The sequence below is a fragment of the Harpia harpyja genome, chromosome 5 (assembly GCF_026419915.1).
Source record: "Harpia harpyja isolate bHarHar1 chromosome 5, bHarHar1 primary haplotype, whole genome shotgun sequence".
Lineage (NCBI taxonomy): Eukaryota > Metazoa > Chordata > Aves > Accipitriformes > Accipitridae > Harpia > Harpia harpyja.
Window position 1 is genome coordinate 22362992 of NC_068944.1, and position 21430 is coordinate 22384421.

Genomic DNA, 21430 nt, shown 5'->3' on the forward strand with positions numbered 1-21430 from the left:
CTTCTTTGGAATGACTTCTTCCATTTATCTTCCTTGGGATAAATAAACTTTATGCTATTTTTTTTTCATGTTCTAATCAAGAATTGTTCAGAAAACGGATTCTCCCTATCTGGAAATTTTCTGGCCTGAAATGCAATGATAAACTTCCAGAATTTCTAAGTTCAGCCCTTCGTATCTTGACCAGCTCAAATTCTTTCAGAAAAACACAGGAAATGTCATAGTATGTAGATTTTTATTTCATTCATAGATAAAAATGCGTTCCTTACCAGAATGACTGCGTGAGTTTAGGACCTCTGATTGACTCTCCATAGATGAAGAGGTGCTGTGATGTGGTCACCAGCTCCTCTGCATTTGGAACCACACTGAACATTACTTATAAATTTGTATATGTTTGTGTATGCACATATTATGTGCATTAAATTATGTGCATATTTGCCTATGCATATTAAATTATGACATATATGTGACATTCAGATCCCCCCCCCCCCCCCCAAAATGAGGTTCTCAATACAAAAGTGATCTTGGAAGCTTGCATACACTTGATCACTTCAGCTTGCAAGTAATAACTATTTGCTCAAGTAATGTTTTTTTTCCAGGATTGGGCCAATTTTTGTGTAAGTTGGGTAATGCATGAGGAAAGAATGAGAAAGTGTGTTGTCAGGAGGCTGGAATTCAGAGACTCAGCTGGGGGAATTTGTGGGAAGAGAGTGCTCACTGTGGCAAGTACAAAGTATTCCTGACAACCAGTTAATCATTTACACTTGTTAGTGTTGCAAGAATAATTGCAGAAGCTGCAAGGTGGTGAGGGAGAAACTTCCCTTTGTGTATGCTAATTCTTTGTTGCCATATACATTTTAACTTTTATGGGTGTGTCCCTTGCCTTTGCATGGAGGAGACCACCATGTGGTCCATGCAGTGCAGAAACCGAAGTGTTGACCAAAGTAACTTGCAAAATGCAATTTAAATTGAAACAGTAAAGTGAGATAAAATCAGTGGTCTGGACACAATTGGAATCTTTTTCATCATGCACCTGGCAAATGAAAAAATTAGCTAATACTTCCCCGCCAGAAAGAACGGGGGAAAAGGAAGAGGTTAGTACAGCTGCGTGCCAAAATATGTTACAGCACGCAAGGCTAGAGCCAGCCCACACATTTATACAGTGCCATTGTTAAGATCCATTGGAAAGTGCAAATGCTAATTAGGGATGTGAACCAGATAACCTCAACATCAGTTAAAGTCCAATTATTCCTACCGGGATTTCATGTTACTAATCTGTTTGTCCTTCTTCCAGCGGTCATGCCCAACTAGAGTTATTACAGTAATTGTAGAGAGTTTTAACGCCAGCCTAGTGCTAGTGTGGCGTTGCTCGCTGGCAGCTTGACAGCTTTTCCGAGGAAAGTGGCAGTGTTGTGTTTGCATATGTATTCGTGCAGAAAGATATGTGCAGACTCTTTCCATTTAAAATCCAGGTCCACAGCTGTGATACTTGTTCGTCTTGCTGTGCTCCTTGACTGAACAGAAAGGGAGGTGAAGTTTCAATTCATTGGGGTGCCCTGACCTTGCAGTTACTGCGCAGTGGAGATGATGGTCATTGCTGGCAAAAAGGAATCCCGTTACAGCTGTTTGGCTGTGGGACTCTTTCCCTCTTTGGCTTTTCCCTTGCCTGTAAAATTTGATCTGACTGTGATTTCTTGTAATTGCTTTCAAACAGGGGGGGCATACCTGCATGCTGCAGACAGCCCTTGCTCAGTGTTTTGCATCCACATGAGACTGCAGCATCAGATGCAAAAATAGAACCGCTCCAAAATGCGACACTTTGGAGACTGCAATAGCTTTCATTTCTAGCTGAGAGGGCTGTTTTCTGCTCTTCAGCTCCTCATCCTAGTTCCCTATCAGTGAGAGGAAGGTAATCTGCTCATGAGTAAAAATAGAGTATGAGAGTAGGCTAACACTCTACACTTTAATCAGGTACATGACGATTAACCCCTTAGCACCTGAGGAGGTGCAGGGGGAGCCCAGTATGACAGCTGTGCTGGTTGGAAGGACTGGCGAGGCCCCTGATTTGAGCAGGACAATGGCCAGTGCTGGGTCAGGCCAGCTGTGGCATTGCCTGGCTAATGTCTTGAAACCCTCTGAGAACAGAGGCTCCTCGGCCTTGCTGAGATACCAGTCCTGGTGCGGCATTGCCCCTCCAGGGAGAAATCTGTCAGGCAAAGGTTGGATTTGGTCTGGAAGAAGCTGGAGTGGTGACAGGTCCTCAGCCCAGACACCTCTCTGCTGGAATAAAGCTAGGAAAGATGGCTGGTCTGGTAGGTTGGAGGTGACCCAGCAAGTGAAGGTGTGTGGTTCAGGGTGAGGGTGCATCAGAAGAGAGGCTCAGCCTGCATCACCAAGGTGGGTGCCAAAATGCCCCGCAGGAAGGTTGCAAATGGTCGCATTTCAGGGGCAGGGCAGGACTGCCAAACTTGGAGCCACAGCAGCTTGAAGGAAACATTTCTGAGAGATGGTGCCTCCCGGCGTGGGACAGCCAAGCCTACACTCTTGCACAGAAGCAAAATTTGTCTCTTGGAGGTGGCAGTTCTGGATCCTGATAAACTTTCCTCTGGCACAACTAGTTTCTGGTTTGGGAAGTGCCGTCCAGCACATAACATTTGAAATCTTCCTGATCTCTTCCCTATATCTCACTAAATAGCAAAGAGGGTTTCTGGAGACTTCCTAGCATGTGCAGACAAGGAAGTTGTGGTCACGTCTTTCCATTAAATTGTTTGTTGCTCATTTCCCATGTAATTTTCCTCATTGCTTGTGACAGTACAGTAACATATGGGTTTGGTAGCTTGATTGCTGCAATACAGGCTTTATTATTACCTAAGAGTCCTGATGGACAACAAGGTGAACAAGAGTCAACGATGTCCCCTGGCAGCACAGAAGGCCAGTGCCCTGCTGGGCAGTGTTGCCAGCAGGTCAAGGGAGGTGATCCTTCCCCTCTACTCAGCTCCTGGATTGCTGGGTCCAGTTCTGGGCTCCCCAGTACAACGGAGACATGAACACACTGGAGAGAGTCCAGCGAAGGGCCACAAAGATAATGAAGGGCCTGGAGCATCTCTTTTATGATGAAAGCTGAGAGCTGGGACTGTTCAGCCTGGAGAAGAGAAGGCTCAGGGAGATCTTATCAATGTGTATCTGTATCTGATGGGAGGAGTAAAGAAGACAGAGCCGGACTGTGCTCAGTGGTAGCCATTTGCCAGGACAAGAGGCAAGGGGTGCAAAGTGAAATATAGGAATTGCCATTTAAATGGAAGAAAAAACCCACGTTTTTACTATGAGGGTGGTCAAACACTGGCACAGGTTGCCTAGGGAGGCTGTGGAGTCTCCATCCTTGGACATATTCAAAACCCAAGTGGATACAATCCTGAGCAACCTGCTCTAGGTGGCCCTGCTTGAGCCAGGGGGGTGGACTAGGCAATCTCCAGAGATGCCCATGAGCCTCAGCCAATCTGTGATTATATTAATGTGCAATACATGTTTTGTGGCTGAAGTGATAATGTATCTATAACAAAGGCTTGCGTTTTTTCACTTTAATAATGTTAGTTTATCATAAGTAAGTTACAGCTTATGGGCTTAATCATAATAAAGGAAAACTTTCTCACTATTTTTCTGCATTAAGAAATACCAGCCATTGTATTCAAATGTTCACCAGTGAGAATAATTGACTTTATAATAATCTTGTTATCCATGCAGAGCTAAGATGGAAGTACTTAATTTTTTAGCTCCTCACTCTCAGTGATGTACAGTGTGCTATCTTGGTCTGGTGATCTTGTAAGGGGATGGGGGTGTGATGGAGGGATATGGGCTGAAGAAGCTGGTGTGGAGAGGTTTGAGCATGGACTGTTTCTGGAAAAGCCAGTTAGGGGATGGGAGAGCCTTTTGTAGCCTTCGGCCTCCCGAGGAGGGAGAAGCTCAGCTCCAAAACCGAGGAGAAGCTGGCGAGGAGAGAGGCCACTTCCCCTCTCCCTTGCGCGTGGGAATTGCTGGCAGGCGCAGGCTTGCCAAGTTCGCTGCTGCTGGCTCCTTTCACTGGGAGCTTGACCAGGATGCTGTTTATTCCCACTCCAGCTTCGAGCGAGAGCCCTGACCTTTATAGAGCTGCAGGGAGGAGGCTGTGAAAAGCGTGAAGTTTTTGCTCCTGGACTTTTGTACTCATCAATCTATGTTTTCCATTCTTTCTATTGTCTTGATTTCACAAAGCTTAAGCAAAATGTCTCTTTTTCCACATCTGCACATTTCATTTCATCCCATTCATGCCTGAAAAATAGCTAAGAATATTTCTGGAGGAGACTCTTGCCATATTTACCTTTCAGAAAAACTCTTCATTTACAGGGCCAGTATTTTATAGCATGAAGTCTGATTTTTTAAATTTTTTTTTAATTCACATTTTTTGGACTGCTGAGAATTGGTGGGCATTTTTGGCATTAACTTGTGATCTACAGTAGCTAGCAGACTGTCAGTCTTTTATCGCCTTAGACTTGTCACCCCAAAATGGTGGAAAGCAAAGGTGGGTTGAGGAGTTGTATGAATTTGTAACTTGACTTTCTCTTCTCTTCCTCCCATTCTCTCCCTGCCAAAGCAATGATATCCATGCCTGGTCTGGCATGCTTATTTGGGCACACAGTAAAATAAAAGCAATTAACAAGAGCATGGAATGTCTGTTCAGTTGCTTTACTTATTTATTCCAAACTAAACCTCTTAACTTCCCATGGATTATGCAGCTTCCCCTCACTGTGTTTCTGTGCAATGATGTTTTAGAAAGAGAGTGTGCGTGCTCATGCCGCATGGGTACGAAGCGGCGGTGCTGCGTATACGCAGGTGCACGAGGATTTCGTTTGGTCTTTGCATTAGGAGGGCAACAGGGGTGGATCCATTGCTAGGCAGCCCCCACTCCCCAGATGATGGGAGCCCTCTAAATCTTGCTCCCACAGGTCAGCTCTGACCTGGGGAGAGGCACTCAGGGGCAGCGACGAGGCTGCAATGTGAGGGTCATCTGTCTGGACACTGATGGGTGTTTCTGCAGACAGTGAGAAGGAAAGTGGTCCTGGTAAGGCTTCCCCTCAGCTGTCACCAGTTCACACCTGGTGTCTGGTGAAGAGAGGACCCTGACCAGGAAGGGCTGTCAGTTATACCTGGTATTTCTGATGTCATCTTGCAGCACCAGCAGGGTTTTCCCATATCCTGATGCAGCAGGAATTTTGTGGAAAGTGTCTGAGTACAACTTGGGGATCTTGGTACCGGAGGAGGAAGTACATTTTGTCATGGACAAGAAATGAGCCATGCAACTTATTCCAGGCTTGCCATACTTATTTTCACTTGCCCACAATGTGTAGCCAAACAAGAAATCCTGAGCATTGGGTTTTTATTGGTTTGTTGCTTTTTATTACAGCACAGCCCCACAGAACTGTTTCCTGCTATTCCCTATTAAAACACCGTACCTTGCAGCTGCTAGCTACTATTTCTCAAAGCTGACATCTGTGTAGCTGCACAGATAGGCCGCATGAAACAGCTCCTGTGTTGGCCTTGTGTGACTCTTAAAATTAAGAGGACATTGAAGTATTGTAATTCAAATACATGTAAATGGTGCAGTGGTACAGACATAGTTTTTCCTAAAGCAGGTATCTTCTAGAGTTAACCTGCTTATTTCTCTCCATTCAGTATAACCACTTGGTTTGTTATCAGGTAGAAAAGCAAGAAATTTGACAAAATACAGCAGTGCTTGCTTATAGCAGAAATGTGACTATTTTGGCTTGAAGTCTCTGAGTTGATTCTTCTCTGCACACCAACAGTGAGATCTTTTTTATCTGCCTGATCCTCTCCATGGAGCATCAGGTATAAACCCACTAACCTGTTATTATCGACTTCCAAGTTTGGGGCGTGAAGAATTAACTAAACATTTGTTTGACATTATAAAGGAGCTGGGGTATATTCATGCTTCCTACTACAGGGCAGAAAGCATGTGACAAGCAGAACAAGGCCCAAGAGCGGTTTGCTCAAATGATGCTGGAAGACACAGTAAATGAAGTTACAGCAGTACGCTTGCAATGCACTTCTGTGCCTGTTTTTTCTCAGCTGGAGGACACTTGTTAGACTCTATCAGCCACACTCTTCAGTTTCCCCATCGATAAAAACATAGAGGATATTTCCCTGCTTCCTTTCTAATATACCATCAGAGCCCCAGTAGAAATACCAAATTTAACATAAATTAGGTTACGCTGCACAGCTCCCTCTACCATCTCTTCTAATGTTTTCACAGGGTTTTAGGCAGCAACCCTCAGTTCTTTTCTTTTTCTTTTCTCTTGGCTTGCTTACCACTTCCAAAATAGTTTGATCCCAGTGTTGGGCTCCACAGGTTTGTTGGCATAGTTGTACCAGCTGGTATTGTGAAATATCCACCCCTCCAGCCAAGGCTGCCAGGCTGGCAGCTCTGTCAGTGGAGGCACGTAAATTCAGAGGCAGCATTCTCTCCTCTTTTGTGTCAGCCTCCTTCCTGCATTGTGTTTGAAGAAAGTAGTGTTATTTCCAGTCTGCTTCAAGTCATGTGTATGCTACAGATAAAGAAAATGCAGCCCTGATGTCAACTAAAATATTTATGTATGCCTGTGTTTGAAATGAATTGGGCAGATTTTTTCCTTTAGCTGAGTTGCACTTAGGGAAGCAGATAGCAATGAAACAGTGGCCCAAATAATTTTGGGTTGTTTATAATAATTAATGCATATCAAAATTGGCACATGTAGCTTATAAAGAGGACATTTCTGCCTGCGTTTGGTTTTTCGGAGATTTTTTCTTAATGTCACATATAACGCTGAGAACTAGGGTGATATGAATTTTTACCGTCCAATACGAGAGATACTATGAAGCTTCTGTTAAGGGCTCTGGCTGTTGACAGTGAGAGATCTTCTCATCTAATGTGTTAGCAGTAAAGAAGGTTAGTGGGACACTGGAAAGCTGCTTTCTTACCCAGCTGCGTTCCCAGTAAGATACTAGGCTCTTTCAGTGATTTCAGTAGATGGTGTTATCACGTTTCCCCGTGTATGAGACAAAAAAGGATCCTGGAATCAGTCCACATTGCTACCAAAGCGAGAAGTATCCCCACGTTTGGTTTTTCCTTCAGTGGATTGCCCCCCAGTTACAGATCTGATAGTCCGTGACCAGGAATATTTTGTACGGATGTTGGTTGCTACTGTTGCACACCAAGAACGCTGGGGTTTGCTGAGATAGGACCTCGGCATGCATTTGTGAAAGAAGAGTTCTTCTCATTGAAACTTGAAACATGACACTTATTGACTTATTTTTAACTCTGCAAGAAGACCTGAACTTTTATGAAAAACAGATTTGCCCCATTCAGCAGATTCTTATGAAGCTTCAGGCCAATAGGTTTGAAAGATGGATGAGTTGAATTAAATCATTTTGGGGTTATTGATTTGAGGATTAACAGAAAAGGTGTTACTTTAATGCTTATATTACTTTATTTTGCAAACGTGATTTTTTTTTTTTTTCCCTGTTCATTTCCCACAGAAACGCTCCAGAGGTCAAGTGCTATTCGACAAAGTGTGCGAGCATCTGAACCTTTTGGAAAAAGACTACTTCGGGCTAACATACAGAGACACAGAAAACCAAAAGGTAACCCACAAAACTGCAGCTGGCCTTTGGCATGTGGACGTTAGAGCTCCCCGAGACACCCCCTCAGACAGTTGCAAACAGTCCAGAAGTTGTTTTTATCTTCCTTGCCAAGTTCCATAGATATAGCTTGAGCTATTGTTTTTTGTAACTGTACTTCTCAAGAGCATCCCCTGTGTTTCCCTGGCTTCCCTCTGTGCTGGCTGTTTATAACATGAAAGAAGTTAATCATATAGCTGCTTCTCTTTCTAGTATGATTTATTTCATTACTGCTGTAGATGAAAGTCAGATTTACATTCATAGATACACTACTAAACATATAATACTAAAATATGGCTTAATAATACTGTGGTTGGGATACAGACAGGCAGGAGTTGATTGACTGCTCCTGCTAACTGCTAAGATAAAGTAAGGCTTTAAGACTTGACTTACTTTATCTTAGCATTATTGTTGATTTGGCTAAAGACATTAGTCTTCAGAAGCAGTTGGTAGCAATAGTGAATCACATTCTGCTTGTCTGCATCTCAACTTTAGTATTAAATAAGCTGTGTATTAACAGTGTCCAAGATGATCTAGTGTGCAGGTGATATAGATGTATTGTTTTGGACACGTTATGATGAAAGAGAGAGTATCAAAGGATAATTTAAAATATACTATGTGATTTTGTCATTTTAAGATAAATATTTTGAAAGAAACCAGTAACAAAACTTCTTAGCAATATGTGCAGTAGCCCAGCAGAGCTCACCAGGTAGAGGGTTTTTGTGCTTTGCATGGCCTGAAAGGTCTTCCTTGATGGAGCTGGAGCTACTACTACTTCTTTAGCTGTTTATGTCTTGTGAGAATAACAGTTGTATTTTCTAGGCTTCCCTTTGTTTCAGTTATATATGATACAAAAGAAATCAGTCTTTTTGTCTCTCTTTCCCCTTTCTTTACAGAATTCTAAATACGAGGATTTTGTTTCTGATTCAGAAAATCACTTAAGCAGACACTTGTTCCATGCCAGTGCAAGATAACACTTTAGCATATGCTTAGTTTTGAGTTGTGGTAAAGTTAGGCTGATGTTTAAGTGCATTTTCAGATAGGTGTGCTTTCCTGTACTGGAAAGAGAAGAATGTATTCATTATTAACAGGTGATTTAAAAGCACTAAACATTTATAGATTGCCAGTTACTTTACAGAGCTAAACAGCTGAAAGAATGACTGCTTGCCACCACATTTATTGATCAATAACATGCATATTTTTAATGTCAAAGTACTTAGCAATTCACCTCCCTCCTCTGCCATATAACTTCCAGCCAGACAATATATGTGCCCACATCACGTGTCATCTTTGAAAACAGAAACCCTGATGCATCTTTAACTTCTTGGTACATAGTGTGCTTTCGTGCTCAGCAATAGCTGGAGCTTTTTAGGCTCAATGTTTTGCACCACAGACCGGGTTTGGACAGCTGCAAACTGGTTGTTTTTGTTGCATGGCGGGGGGGATTCTTGTGTTCTGCTTGTTTGATATTTCTTTAGTATTTTTTTTTCTCTGATACATTTGTTGTTCTTTCTTTGGAGAAAGTGGAACTTTCCTAGGGGAAGCGAACTTTTTGTTCAGGGCTCTGTGACACATTTTAAATATTAATTTGATTCTGTTAGAGGACAAGGTAGCGGTGGCACTAAGAGACCCCAAGCTGCTGCACACCTCTTCCAGAGGAATTTGATCTGCTCCTTGGCATCCATGGAGTAGTAACACATCACCGTGATAATTCCCCACCTCCTTGGCAGGGGTTTTGTCTTGCATAGTCACCGGGCTCTGCGCGGCGTGGATGGGGGCAGCCCTGGTGCTGTGGTTCTGCCACTGGTTTCCACCCGTGCTCCCTCTGCCTCCAGGGAGTGCCTCATGCCCACGCCGGGTTGCAAATGGGGAAGTGCCCTATGCCATGCTGGCTTATCCTCTAGCAAGGCTTTTCAGCCCTTCCAGGTTTAGAGCAAAAAACCAACCAACCAAATAAAAAAAAAACGTTCTCAACAAGTTTGTAGAAATTTAATCTTCCCAGAACATACTCTGGAAAAAGATTTGTGTGCATTTATTTTACTAATTTCTATATTTTTTTATTTCAAACCATTTAGCCCCTCAATGTCTGTGAAGGTTAATAAAAATCCTGCTTCTACCCAGGGCCACATCTTGGAAGTTAGTGTTATCCCTGCCTACTGCTGCTCCAGGGAGAAAGGGGTGGCAGACCTTCGCGTGTTCTAGCTTTGACTCATAGCACTGTTTTAAGAATAATGTTTATTGTGTTTTCTAATTCAAATTGAAAAAAGGAAATATTTTCTTTGCAGAATTGGTTGGACCCTGCCAAGGAAATCAAGAAGCAGATCCGAAGTAAGCTTGTTATTGTTTGTGTGTTTATTTCAGGGGGTCTGGAAAAATTTCATTCTGGTGTATCCGGACCCCAAAAATCTGCACAAAAAAGTCTCTTCCTGTAAACTACCATCCGTCTTTGCAAAGACTCCAGACCCCTGTGGCACTGAGCGAGGATGCGAGAGGCAGAGGGGGCTCCCCGGCACGCAAGCAGGGCGTCATGGGCAGCAGGCGCCCATCACTGCCCAGCCCCTCTGGTCCACTGGGCTTGTTCATAAACAGCTGGGGTAACTCGCCGCTCTTGGGTCGACGGGCCCGTCCCACCAGGGTGCCCCCAGCACCAGGGGCTTGGCAGCCCCCTCTCCCCAGCCCCTCACCCCAGCCCCGCTGCCCGCAGGGTGAGGGGACAGGCAGGACGAGGCCATGGCCCCCTTCTCCATGCCTCCCCCCAGGAGTGCGTGGTCCCCCCGGGGTGACACAGCCTATTTCACAATCTTCTTTTGCATCCTGTCCCGAGTCTCTGGCAAAGGAATTACCTGCGTCTTTTAGGTATTTTACCCCATAACGAGTGCAGGCGGTTACTGAGGCTCGTAACACATGAACTTGCATTGCTGAAATCAACTTGACATTTGCAGAGATGCAAAAACCTGAAGTTTGACATTACGCAACATAACCTTAGGGACTAGGCCACATATATAGATTATTTCTTTGCGTTACTGATTTTTATATCGTATCCAGGAATGCTGCTCATGCCCCATCCTGAAGTACTTCACTGATGCAAAGATAGCACTCTATCTAAAATATCTTTCCTTCCTGCATTTCAAAAGCTTGAACTTTGCTCCTAAAATGACCATTCAATTCACAGACAACCAGTCAATTTTCTGCTTCGCATGAATATTTTAAAAAGCTCGGTTGTTAAATTTAGCCGTCTGCTATATTAGAAATTCAAAAACCTCTGGAAGGAAAACCTTGTCAAGACTGCCAGGCTTAAAATTTGACCTGCTCTTTTTTTTTCCTCCCTCACTTTTTAAAATTGATGAAATATTTGTGTGTGTGGCTTCTTTGGGCAGGAAAGTCTTAGCAGTTTTTTTGTTTCAACATTTTGTAAATGATCTCTTCTAGCACTTGTGCTTTCACAAGCAAATACATCTGGTAGTTCACATTTGTGGGGTCAGGCCCAGCAAATGAATCACTTCCCTCTCCAAGATTCAAAGGGTTAATTTACACTGGCTGGAAAATTTCCCCACTTACTATGGGCAATCACACCTTTCCACCAGTATTATTTTCATTAAAAGTAAGTGATCTGCAATAAAAAGTAATGAAAATCTGCCTTTTTTTAATCTCTTGAGAAGATGGATCTGGAAGGGAAGGTGCTGTAGACCTCAGTGAGTCAGGTTGGGCTGATGGTCAATACAAGTAAAGCAGCTCGGCTCCATACCGCTGATTTGAAATGCATTTAGTATGTGTCTGAGCCATGAGATAGACAATGAAGGGTTGTGACAGCGAGAGATTAACCGGGGTAGAAGAGTCTCGTCCTGGACTTCACGCAGGGGACAGTTGTATTTGCAGAAGATGACAGCAATAATTTGCTTGCTCTGTACAATTCACCCTAGAAGTTTGGAACAGGACAATGGTGGAAAAGTAGGGCTGTTACCCATGACACTTTCAAAGACACATACACTCAGATATCTGTGATTCCACTGCAGACCAGAGGGATTTCATCCCAGTGGTTGAGAAATGAGGCTGTCGCCGTATGTGCAGCCCTTGTTCTCACCCCATTAGTTATAACCCACTAACTGGCACAGTGGTAGGTGGAAGTGAGGAGTGAAGGCCCTTACACTGATATCTTAACTGTCCATGCTATATGATAGGCTATATCATAGGTTTGATATGTTTTGTGTGTGCCAGAGGAATAGATTTTCACTCCATGGCCCCTTCTCTCTGTCGTGGGGCCAGGTGTCACCCACAGGCTCCATTCCCACCTCGGGGCAGGTCCACTCCCTGGTGGGACCATGCCCCATCCTCGCTGCCAGCTCGATCTTCCTTCCACCAGCTTTTATGGCCCAAGAGAGTGGAAAAGTTCCTAAAATCAAGGAGCCCAAAAGTCCCACCAAGAGCTGATGGTAAATGTCAAAAGTCTTCTCGCACATTGAGCCTGTTTTCTTGGGTGTGTGGATGAGCAAAGTGGATGGGGCTTTGCACGGGATGAAATTTCCTTGTTGTCTCTAAATAAATACTTCCAAACACCCAATTAGGACAACCATACAGTATTTCCAGGCAAGCAGACCTGTCAAGCACATAAGCTATCTTACCAGAGAGTGCACCAGATACACCTTCCAACCGCATACTCTTCAGGAGGTACCTAGACACAAGGTGTCCCTGAATTGAAGATCATGCGAAAACCCTACCCGTCAGGTTTATAAGGAAGAGTCCCGTTTTTTGCAGTGTTCATGAGCATTTCCTCATTACACAGCCAATACAGACTTTTCAAGAGATATCTATTTGTTTCTAGTTAAATTTGTACGGTGACATCAATGTGTTTCAGAAAACTGAAGTGTCATTACTTTGGCTTTGGGTTCTTGACTACAGAAATACTGTAATTTATGGGGTAGAAGTACATATAAGAGGTATATCCCACAACAGAGGTCTTGGTGAAAAGTCTTGTTACTGAAAAATCACTGTGTTGCTTGTAAGAACACTGTGGTTTGGGGTTTTGTTACTGCTTTTTATTTGCATTCAAGACATGCACTAGTATAACCTGTCCCTTTTTTCAGAATAGCATTTATATTTACATACTATGTTCAACTCTTTCTTTTTTTTTAGTCTCAGTATTCTTTTTACAACATTTAAAGCTAATGCTCCAAAAAAAATTTCACAAACTGTGGTGACGCAAACCAGTATCCATCCCATGGGTCACCTAAACTTACTGAAATAACTAAATAAGAGTTCTCCAGTGTTATGTACTGTTTTTCAGTCATGCTCTCAGTGTTTGTCCTTGCAGTTTTGTCTGCACAATAATTTATGTCTGCTGGAGACAGAAGCTATGTGCTGAGACAGCACTCTGAGAGGATGCTGTGAGCTGGTTTGGGTAGCCCACTCCGGAGCCCATTCGTACTCTGGCTTGCGGTGTTTCTAGCGCCTCTGTATTTCGGGTTATTGGTTTTTAAAGCTTGTATAGGCTGTGTTTTCAGATGGTTAATTCCAGTAAACATTGTTTTCAGACCGAGGGGTTTTTTTAGTGTTAGTAATAAACTACTGCTCCCTTAGGGTCCTTGCTTCAGTGGAAATCTTACTAAATAAGAAAAGAGCTGTAAAATCTGATCTAATACTGTAATTGTGAGAGGGAAAAGTAGTTTCTTCAGAACGATGTATGGGAAAAAGATACTGTATCCTGTTGTTATGAATTGCTTGGCTGGGGTATTTTTAAGCCTGCTGGTAATCGAACAGCATGAGCATCTCTGTTTGCACTTACAGCGTACTTTCAGTCAGTCTGTGTTCTTTTCCAGGTGGTGCTTGGCAGTTTGCATTTAATGTGAAATTCTACCCTCCAGACCCTGCCCAGCTATCTGAAGATATTACCAGGTGTTTAAAACATTAAATACCTTTCTAGAAGGGGCTTAAAAGCTATTCATAGTAGCGGTTACACTCTGATTATCCAAGAAAAGGAATGTTTTGTATTTCCATTGGCTTTCCTTCTCTTAGGAGCTTATGGAAAACATGCAATGCTTTGGCAGAAAAGACACTGTGAACAGAGTCTGTCCTTTGAGCTAAGATGACTTTTGTATAATTTAACCCTAAAACCTAGCTTTTCCGATATACAAATGCCTGAGAGTTGATTTTAATTTTCACAAAGATGCCCAATGCCCATTTTTGCCAGTGGTAAGAATTTGTTATTGTAAGGGAAATCATAACTATGAAAGGGAAGAAGTGGGATGAGAATAAGCATCTGTGTAAATTTTGTATCTCATTTGACAAGGTAAGCAACTGATGTGCATGGTATAGAGAATATGGTGGTAATGAATGACTGCCCCCTGCTATCAAAGTCACTTAGGTCTGCAATCTGTACCTCTGCTCTCTGGTTTTGTATTCGGATTGCAACCACAACCGAAAAAAACCTCTCACCTCGTTGCCTCTTTGGTATAAGGCAGGACAACTTCTGAGCCATGATGAGTTTTTTGCCATCAGCAAACTGTTCCCTAGCCTGTTGCAGCATTTTGCAACCTGTGGATATTTTTAACCTTCATTACTTTGTAGACTGTTTGTTGCTTTTAAGGTAGCATGAAGCGTTTGGCTTAGATCAGAGGTCCCATGTGCTAGGCACTGTGCAGACAGTGTTCAAAGAGTTCACGCTTCAATAGAGGTCTTCTAAAAGAAACGATTTTTTTCTCCTTAAATAAAAGAATTATCAGGTAGCTATATATCTTAGTGGTTTATGATGGAAACCTGGTATGTTTAATGGGTAATTCTCCATCTAGGTTACTAAACAAAGTAATAACCTGTTTTATTAAGAGATCCTACATTGCTACCCCTAAGTTAGGCAAGGTTTTTGGGTTGGGTTATTTTTCAAAATTATTATTATCCTTTTTAATGCCTGAAAAACTTGGGGCTTGGGAGTTGTCTGCAAATTAGTAGAAGAACTAAGGCCTCTTGCCGGTGCTTGAATGGTGCTCCTTTGGGAGCAGCAGTGGAGGAGCACTATCTGAGCCACCTTGGTGCTCCGTTGCAGGTACTACCTCTGCTTGCAGCTGAGAGATGACATTGTGTCGGGTCGGCTGCCCTGCTCGTTCGTCACGCTGGCCCTGCTAGGCTCCTACACTGTACAGTCAGAGCTCGGCGACTATGACCCCGACGAGTACGGCAGCGACTACATCAGCGAATTTCGCTTTGCACCAAATCACACTAAAGAGCTGGAGGATAAAGTGATCGAGCTGCACAAGAGCCACAGGTAGGCAGAGGGCATCAGTGGGGGCTGTAGCCTGCCTTCAGGTACCGTCCTGGTGCATGAGGAAATGTTAAAATGTGCTGCGATATACTTAATAAGAATATTTTTTGGACAAGACCCCTCTCTGTGTCTTCAGTTAGAGAAGAGCTTTGCAGCATGAAAGATAACAGGGTCTGCACTGGAGTTTTGGCTCTGGTAGGTACCCAGCGACCTAAGGGGTACGGCTGTAGTTCTGACAGGCTGAAAAAGTTTTCCAGCTGCTGGATTTTTATTTTGGATTCTCTTTCCTTAACATTGATGCTAGAATTGGTTGCTTTTCCTCAGGGGAATGACACCTGCAGAGGCTGAGATGCATTTCCTGGAGAATGCCAAAAAACTGTCAATGTATGGAGTAGATCTCCATCATGCCAAGGTAGGTACTCTAGTTATTTCACCAGTCATCTTTCTCCTGTGGCTTAGTACTTGAATCTGCATGGAGGCCCTGATTTATCTTTTCTTGTTGTTTTGAGACAGGCATTTTGTGGGATAAATCGTGTCAGCATGAGGAAAGGTGACTCATGGGATAAGCATAAATATATTTTGTAACTCTTACATAACTTAGCCTGTAGATTCAAAGATGTTGCACATCAGCCTTTCTTGTTGATTAAACAACCAAATCCTTTGAGAAAATATTGTATGGACAGAGTAATGAGGAAGCATGGTAGAAGCTGTCCAGAGAGTGTTCAGTTGTCATTTCATTCAGCTACATTTTCCAATTTAATAAGGCCAACTATGGTATCTAAACTAGATAAACAGATCATTTCTAACACTGGAGAGAACTTCCAAGCAATTATTTATCCGTGCTGGAAGCCTAATCAGATAGTAATGGGGAGACAGTGGCTTGTCTCTCTTCTGAAGTATGGTTGTTGCAGTTGACTGGAAGGGCAGTAATTCTGCTGGAAACATTCTCCCATGTTGAAGTAGTTTCTCTAATCATCGGCAGGTTAAGTTATGAATAAAACATGGTCATTCTTATTGTGTCTTGGGAGAGCCACCTACCAGCTTTGTGTTGGTTGTCTGTTTTTTTATGGGTTTTTTCCAAGTAAATAATTACTATTTTTCTCTTCACTCTTCAAAGTAAGGCTAATGGATTTTAACATCTTTGAGGTTAGCAAGCATCCTTGGCAAGTGAGTGCTGAACAAAGAATCCTGAGCTGTGGAGAGCGCTGCGTTTTCTGTAAAGGTCAAATTATTGTGAGCCTGTTTTTGTGCTGCAGCAGATCCTTTCAAGAACCGAGATAAATTTGCAGCTCGGATCTTGAAAGGGCCTGCAACCATGTCGCTGGGGGATTTTGTAGGAGCTGTGCATGTGTGTTCCAGAATTCAAGGCAATCTTTTGTGTTCTGTTAATTGCCTTTACTGCAAATGAAGAATCGGGGTATGGCTCAATGGGCAGCACTCTACCAGGAGGCATGCCGCTGCCTTCCCTGTGTCTTGCAGATAGGCACAAAATCTTGAGGCACATTTGGAGCAGAGAGAGAAATGGATTGGCAAATGTCACTCAGTAGCTTTTTTCCAACATCCTTTGTCCAACACAAAGAAATCTGCAAAACAGCAACAAAGTAAGTCCCTGTTCTAAATACATTACAGGCTTTGTTACTGAAAATTTTACATAGCATAGCATTAACGCCCAAGTATTTTTTTCACAATATTGGAGAAAGGCTGTGAAATTTAAGATAGGATATCCTGAGATAGCCTTTTTTTTTTTTTTAACTTCCCTAAAAAATATTACTATCCAGTTTTACTCTTCTGTTTTTCGTATGGAAAGACGCAGAGCAAGAGAAGTTGGTAGGCAAGCCGATCTCTCTCTAAAGTGATGTTCTGAATTTGAAAAGCTGCTGTGGTAACCAAATTGGGTCTGTCCGTGGGTTAAGAAACCCCACAGTAATCTTGGAAACTGAGCTGAAGGTGGGAAAAGTAGACTCTGTGTGAGAAGTAATGTTTTGTTTTAATTAGGTCTGCCAGTGAGATCAGATGGTATCAGGCAAGGGGACAAGTATCTCTGTGGATGCCTTTTTGAAGTCATGCCGTGGCAGATGTCTCTATGGCAATGTCAATTCATTAAGGCTGTGCCGGTATCTTAGGTATTCAACAGATGCTGGACTCACCAGCTGCTGTTAAAACTAGTTCTCAGTTATCCAGCACAAGGCTACCATAAAAAATGTGTTCAAGTAGACAGATTTGTCCTCTGGGCTGTCACTGCTCTGGTAAAGCCCCCCCATTGGTATGCAGAGCTGCAGGGATGTGCAGCTCAGCATCTCGTGCTTCGGATATTACAGCTAACAGTTTTCTGTTCCATGCAATCGCATCGCTCCTGAAAAAAGCCAAATTATTTTATTCAGGTTTCATTTTACACCAATAGTATCCCACTGAAAAGCAGTCTCTGACACCAACAAGTAACAGAAGCCTGAATGGACTTAGATCTGCTGCAAAGGTGAGGATGAGGGAAGAAGGCATTTCTCAATAAGTTTTTGAGAAAGTATATCAAAAGAAGGAGCCCCTTGCACCTGCAGCTATGTGCCATATGTGAGCACATGTGCATTTCAGGCGTTCACCAGGCAGTGGGATTACTGGCAATGAGACTTTGGGGTTTTTTGTTTGTATACTCTGTATTTAGATGTTACTCTTAGCTTAGGAAACTGTGAGACTGAAGTCCACTGCAAAAAATTAGCTTTGTCTTTTCTGTAGTACCTGACAGTGATACCAGATGAGAGCTTTTATTTAGAAAAAATCTACCTTTAAGGGGTGATACCATCATTGTTGGAACATACATCCTTTATTGGTGTGTTTTCTAACACTGGAGTGACTTTGTGGCACTAGTTCTATGTTGCATCTCTGATTTTAAAACAATTTTTTTTGTATTTCAAGCTGTGCCATAGCCTTTTCATCGTGACTGACCGTGCATGCCTTTGTGTTCATCTTAAAATGTAATCAGATTTTCACTGTGTGCCTTAAAGATGGCTTGTTGGGAAAACCAGAGGAAATCGATGAATTCATTTCATGATTATCACAGGGTGACATCTTCATAGCTTCTGTTGTCAGACTTTTGTAACTTTAAGTTATTTTAAAATAATTACCGAAGAACTCGGTGCTTTAAGGTGGATCCTTCTTTTCTCCAGCAGTATTAATGGTTAGCTAAATGAAAAAAACAGAATTATACAGGCTAGTGGTGATAGCAAACAGTGAAGATTTGGTTTAGACTATTTGAAGGCTTCTAAAGGAAAGAGAAATGTATACTTCATACTTAAAAAACCACATAGTTATGGGTATATTCTGATAAGATTGTGGCCAAGTCTTTTGCCGAGCTAACATGTTTGACCTACAGCTTCCCTGTCAAATATGGGTTATAGCACAGGCACAGTCGCACACTTCTAAAAGAATCTTTCTGGTCCAAATGCCCAACTTTCTGCCCGCTGGTCATTTCAAAGTGAAAATACTGAGCATAGGCATGACAGTGTTAAAGAAACTAGCAAACCAACTAAAGACAAGACAAGCAAACTACAGAAGAAAAATCTGTCTAAGGATTCACAAGACTTAGTCATGGAGATGAGTGATGCTGGGAGAAGTAAATTTGTATGCTGTCCTACTTAACTTTCAATCTGGTATTTATGCTAATAACACTTTTTCATTATGCTAATCAAATTTTGCTATATGGCTAATGTCATTCTTCTAATAACATCTAAAATTTTACCCCCTCCTTTTGGAGCCTTTCTAAAATACAAGAAAACATTCGCAACTCTCAGTTTCTCTCACCCTGCCCAACCTTACTATTACTTGCATGAATGCCGTCAATGAGTAGGGTACCTTTCAGAAATCAGGTCACTACAGCTGATGCATTAGAAAGACGTAGCCAGATAGACACACAGTATACAAGAATCTGTAGTACTGTAGGATGTGAGGAGAGAAATATTCAACAAGCATTGTTTGCTTTTTCAGGATTCTGAAGGAGTGGAAATCATGCTAGGAGTTTGTGCAAGTGGGCTCTTAATATATCGAGACAGACTCAGAATAAATAGATTTGCCTGGCCAAAGGTTCTGAAGATTTCCTACAAGAGGAACAACTTCTACATCAAAATCCGGCCAGGGGAGGTAAGGGCATCCTGACACTCTTCAGTGAATGAACCTTTTCAAAAAACCCATGTTCTCATTGATTTGTTGATTTGTCATGTCTTACAAGCCTTTAACATTCCTTTCCATTTGTATTTTTTAATTTGCGCTGATTTTCTTAGGAAAGATTAGGTAAATACTTTATTTAAAATACAGGTAAAATCTTCTTTGGTGTTTTCTGTTTACATCCATGAACTAACATGAAGAATAAATATGGCCATCTGCACGTATAAAGCTCATCCGTATTATGAATACTTCGGGAATTTAAGTAACATATCGCTTATTCATGGAGTGCTCGTTATCCACCGTCATGTTGTATATTAAATTAGCGTCTGTTCATCTTACCACCAAGAGATGTCGACAGGCCATACCAAATTTTATAAGCATATCAGACTAGTACATTTGGAGTCGGAGCAGAAATCCAGAGGCTGATAAAAACGGAGTCAAGCATCCGTCATTCAGCACTTCTGGTAGCTATGGGCATTAGCCCTCCCAGGCCCACAGGAGCTTATCTTCTGGCTCTGGAGGAGGAGATGTGAAATCTCGTACAGTGAGTGCCCTCTCGTGGCTCTGCCAGATGCACAGCAAATACCTACCTCACGGGCTGAGCGTGCCCTAACCCAGGAATAAGACGATAAATTTTAGGAAAAATCCCAGAAGGAGTTCAGGATCGTCACAGGCAAAGGAGTGTCTCCATTTTAAGTGCCGGTACAATAATTGGTCAGTGATAGATGAAAAACCCATGTACGTTTTAGAGGGTGGAGCTGTATAGCAGAGCAGAAATCACCTGGACGAGGACTGGCATTTCTCCCTTAATGCAGTATGACAGTTGGGAGTCCTGAGCCAATGTCTCCAGTGCTGACTTCGTAAGTGACCTGGGAAATCTGCTGGGGCCCCCACCAGCCCCAGGGCCTGAGCCTTTCTTAGAGTCCTAAACCAAAATCCACAAACCTGCATCTCCTCCTGCCTGTCAGCAGACACAGTTTTAGTAACCAAATTCCCAGTCTTGAGTTTGGTTTAAAAAAACCCAAATGTATAGCCACTGATGTTCTCAGTGCCTGCACTCCAGCTCCCCACCACTGAAGCCCTACTGAGCTCTGCTGGTCTTGGTTTGTAGCATCTTGTGAGCAGGTCATAGTTCCTTACGCAAAATAATCAATGCAGTCTCTTTCCAAATCACATTTGATGATAGTGTGATTCACCATCTCATGTGTTGCTTATATCATCTTTATTGTTTTGCTGTTTCCTTCCTTGTTTCTCTCTGTCAGCTCCCTGTAGGGATCAAGGCTTCCTTACAAGTGCCCTTCTGCCTACCTTACTCCGATCACAGCAACCCTCTTTCACCTACTCAGCTATCTGCATGCGGCCATCAACATGTTACAGCGGTTGTAGCTGGCACAGCTTTTGCGTCTGGAATATATAAATCTGCAGCACAAGCTAGAAACATCCCTTAGTATCCCCAGCCGACTCTTTTCAATTACCTGTCTTTTCCTCATCCTCCCCAGGAGATAAATTAGCTAAAAACACTGTGATTTACTAACTGTAGTTCTTTCACTGTAAATCTCCTTAATCTAAGGCTGTGTGAGACCAGATCAGTCCCTGGGGACTATTGCTCCCCTCCAGGCTATTATCCAGCTTCCCACTGTTGTTTAAACTAGTGAAGTTAGAACAACAGGGTTAAAACACTTAAATGATGTTTTTCTCAGAAGTCTCCCAAGTCTTAACTGATCTCTTTGTTGCTATAGGGCATAAAACGTCACTGTCACCATCAAAAACCTCTTGCTCATTATCTGGGTTTCCCCCAAATAAAGATCCTCAGAGGTTGCCGTTGGTTATCACTCGCAGCTTCCTTCACAGGCAGTAGTCTGTAGAATATGTATTTATGTGGTTATATACATGAGCATATACATTCACCCCTGCAATGAGATGATATAGGTGGAGGAAATGAAGATGAACCTGTGTACACTGTCTAAAAATAGATGCACTGCATCAAATACATACTTTTTCTTTTTTCTTACCTAGTTTGAGCAGTTTGAAAGCACTATTGGGTTTAAGTTGCCAAATCATCGTGCTGCAAAGCGCTTATGGAAAGTGTGTGTTGAGCACCATACATTTTTCAGGTATGTGGATTTCTTTTCCTAAAGTTGTGATATAAAACGGAACAGGAAAGACCAATTCTGTCAGCAGAGACAAAACCCTTCAAATCAAATTGTCTTTTTGATCATGAGGTATCTCTGAGCAGACAAGGGAAGGTTGTTGCTTCTTCAAAATTCGAAATGTTTCACCCGTATTATTCATACTATTTCAGATAGATACTGAATGTTTAAAATC

General features: G+C 42.5%; 1 protein-coding gene across 30 annotated transcripts in view; it reads left to right on the forward strand.

The window, feature by feature from the left end:
- EPB41L3 (erythrocyte membrane protein band 4.1 like 3) overlaps positions 1-21430 on the forward strand; it is a 150220-nt gene that overhangs the window by 99784 nt on the left and 29006 nt on the right. For all 30 annotated transcript variants that reach the window (XM_052787334.1, XM_052787336.1, XM_052787329.1 and 27 more), the window contains exons 4-10: positions 7564-7668; positions 9990-10032; positions 13518-13593; positions 14738-14956; positions 15278-15365; positions 18929-19081; positions 21122-21219. In XM_052787334.1, the coding sequence (XP_052643294.1) occupies positions 7564-7668; positions 9990-10032; positions 13518-13593; positions 14738-14956; positions 15278-15365; positions 18929-19081; positions 21122-21219 (782 nt within the window). The remainder of the gene's footprint in view (positions 1-7563; positions 7669-9989; positions 10033-13517; positions 13594-14737; positions 14957-15277; positions 15366-18928; positions 19082-21121; positions 21220-21430) is intronic.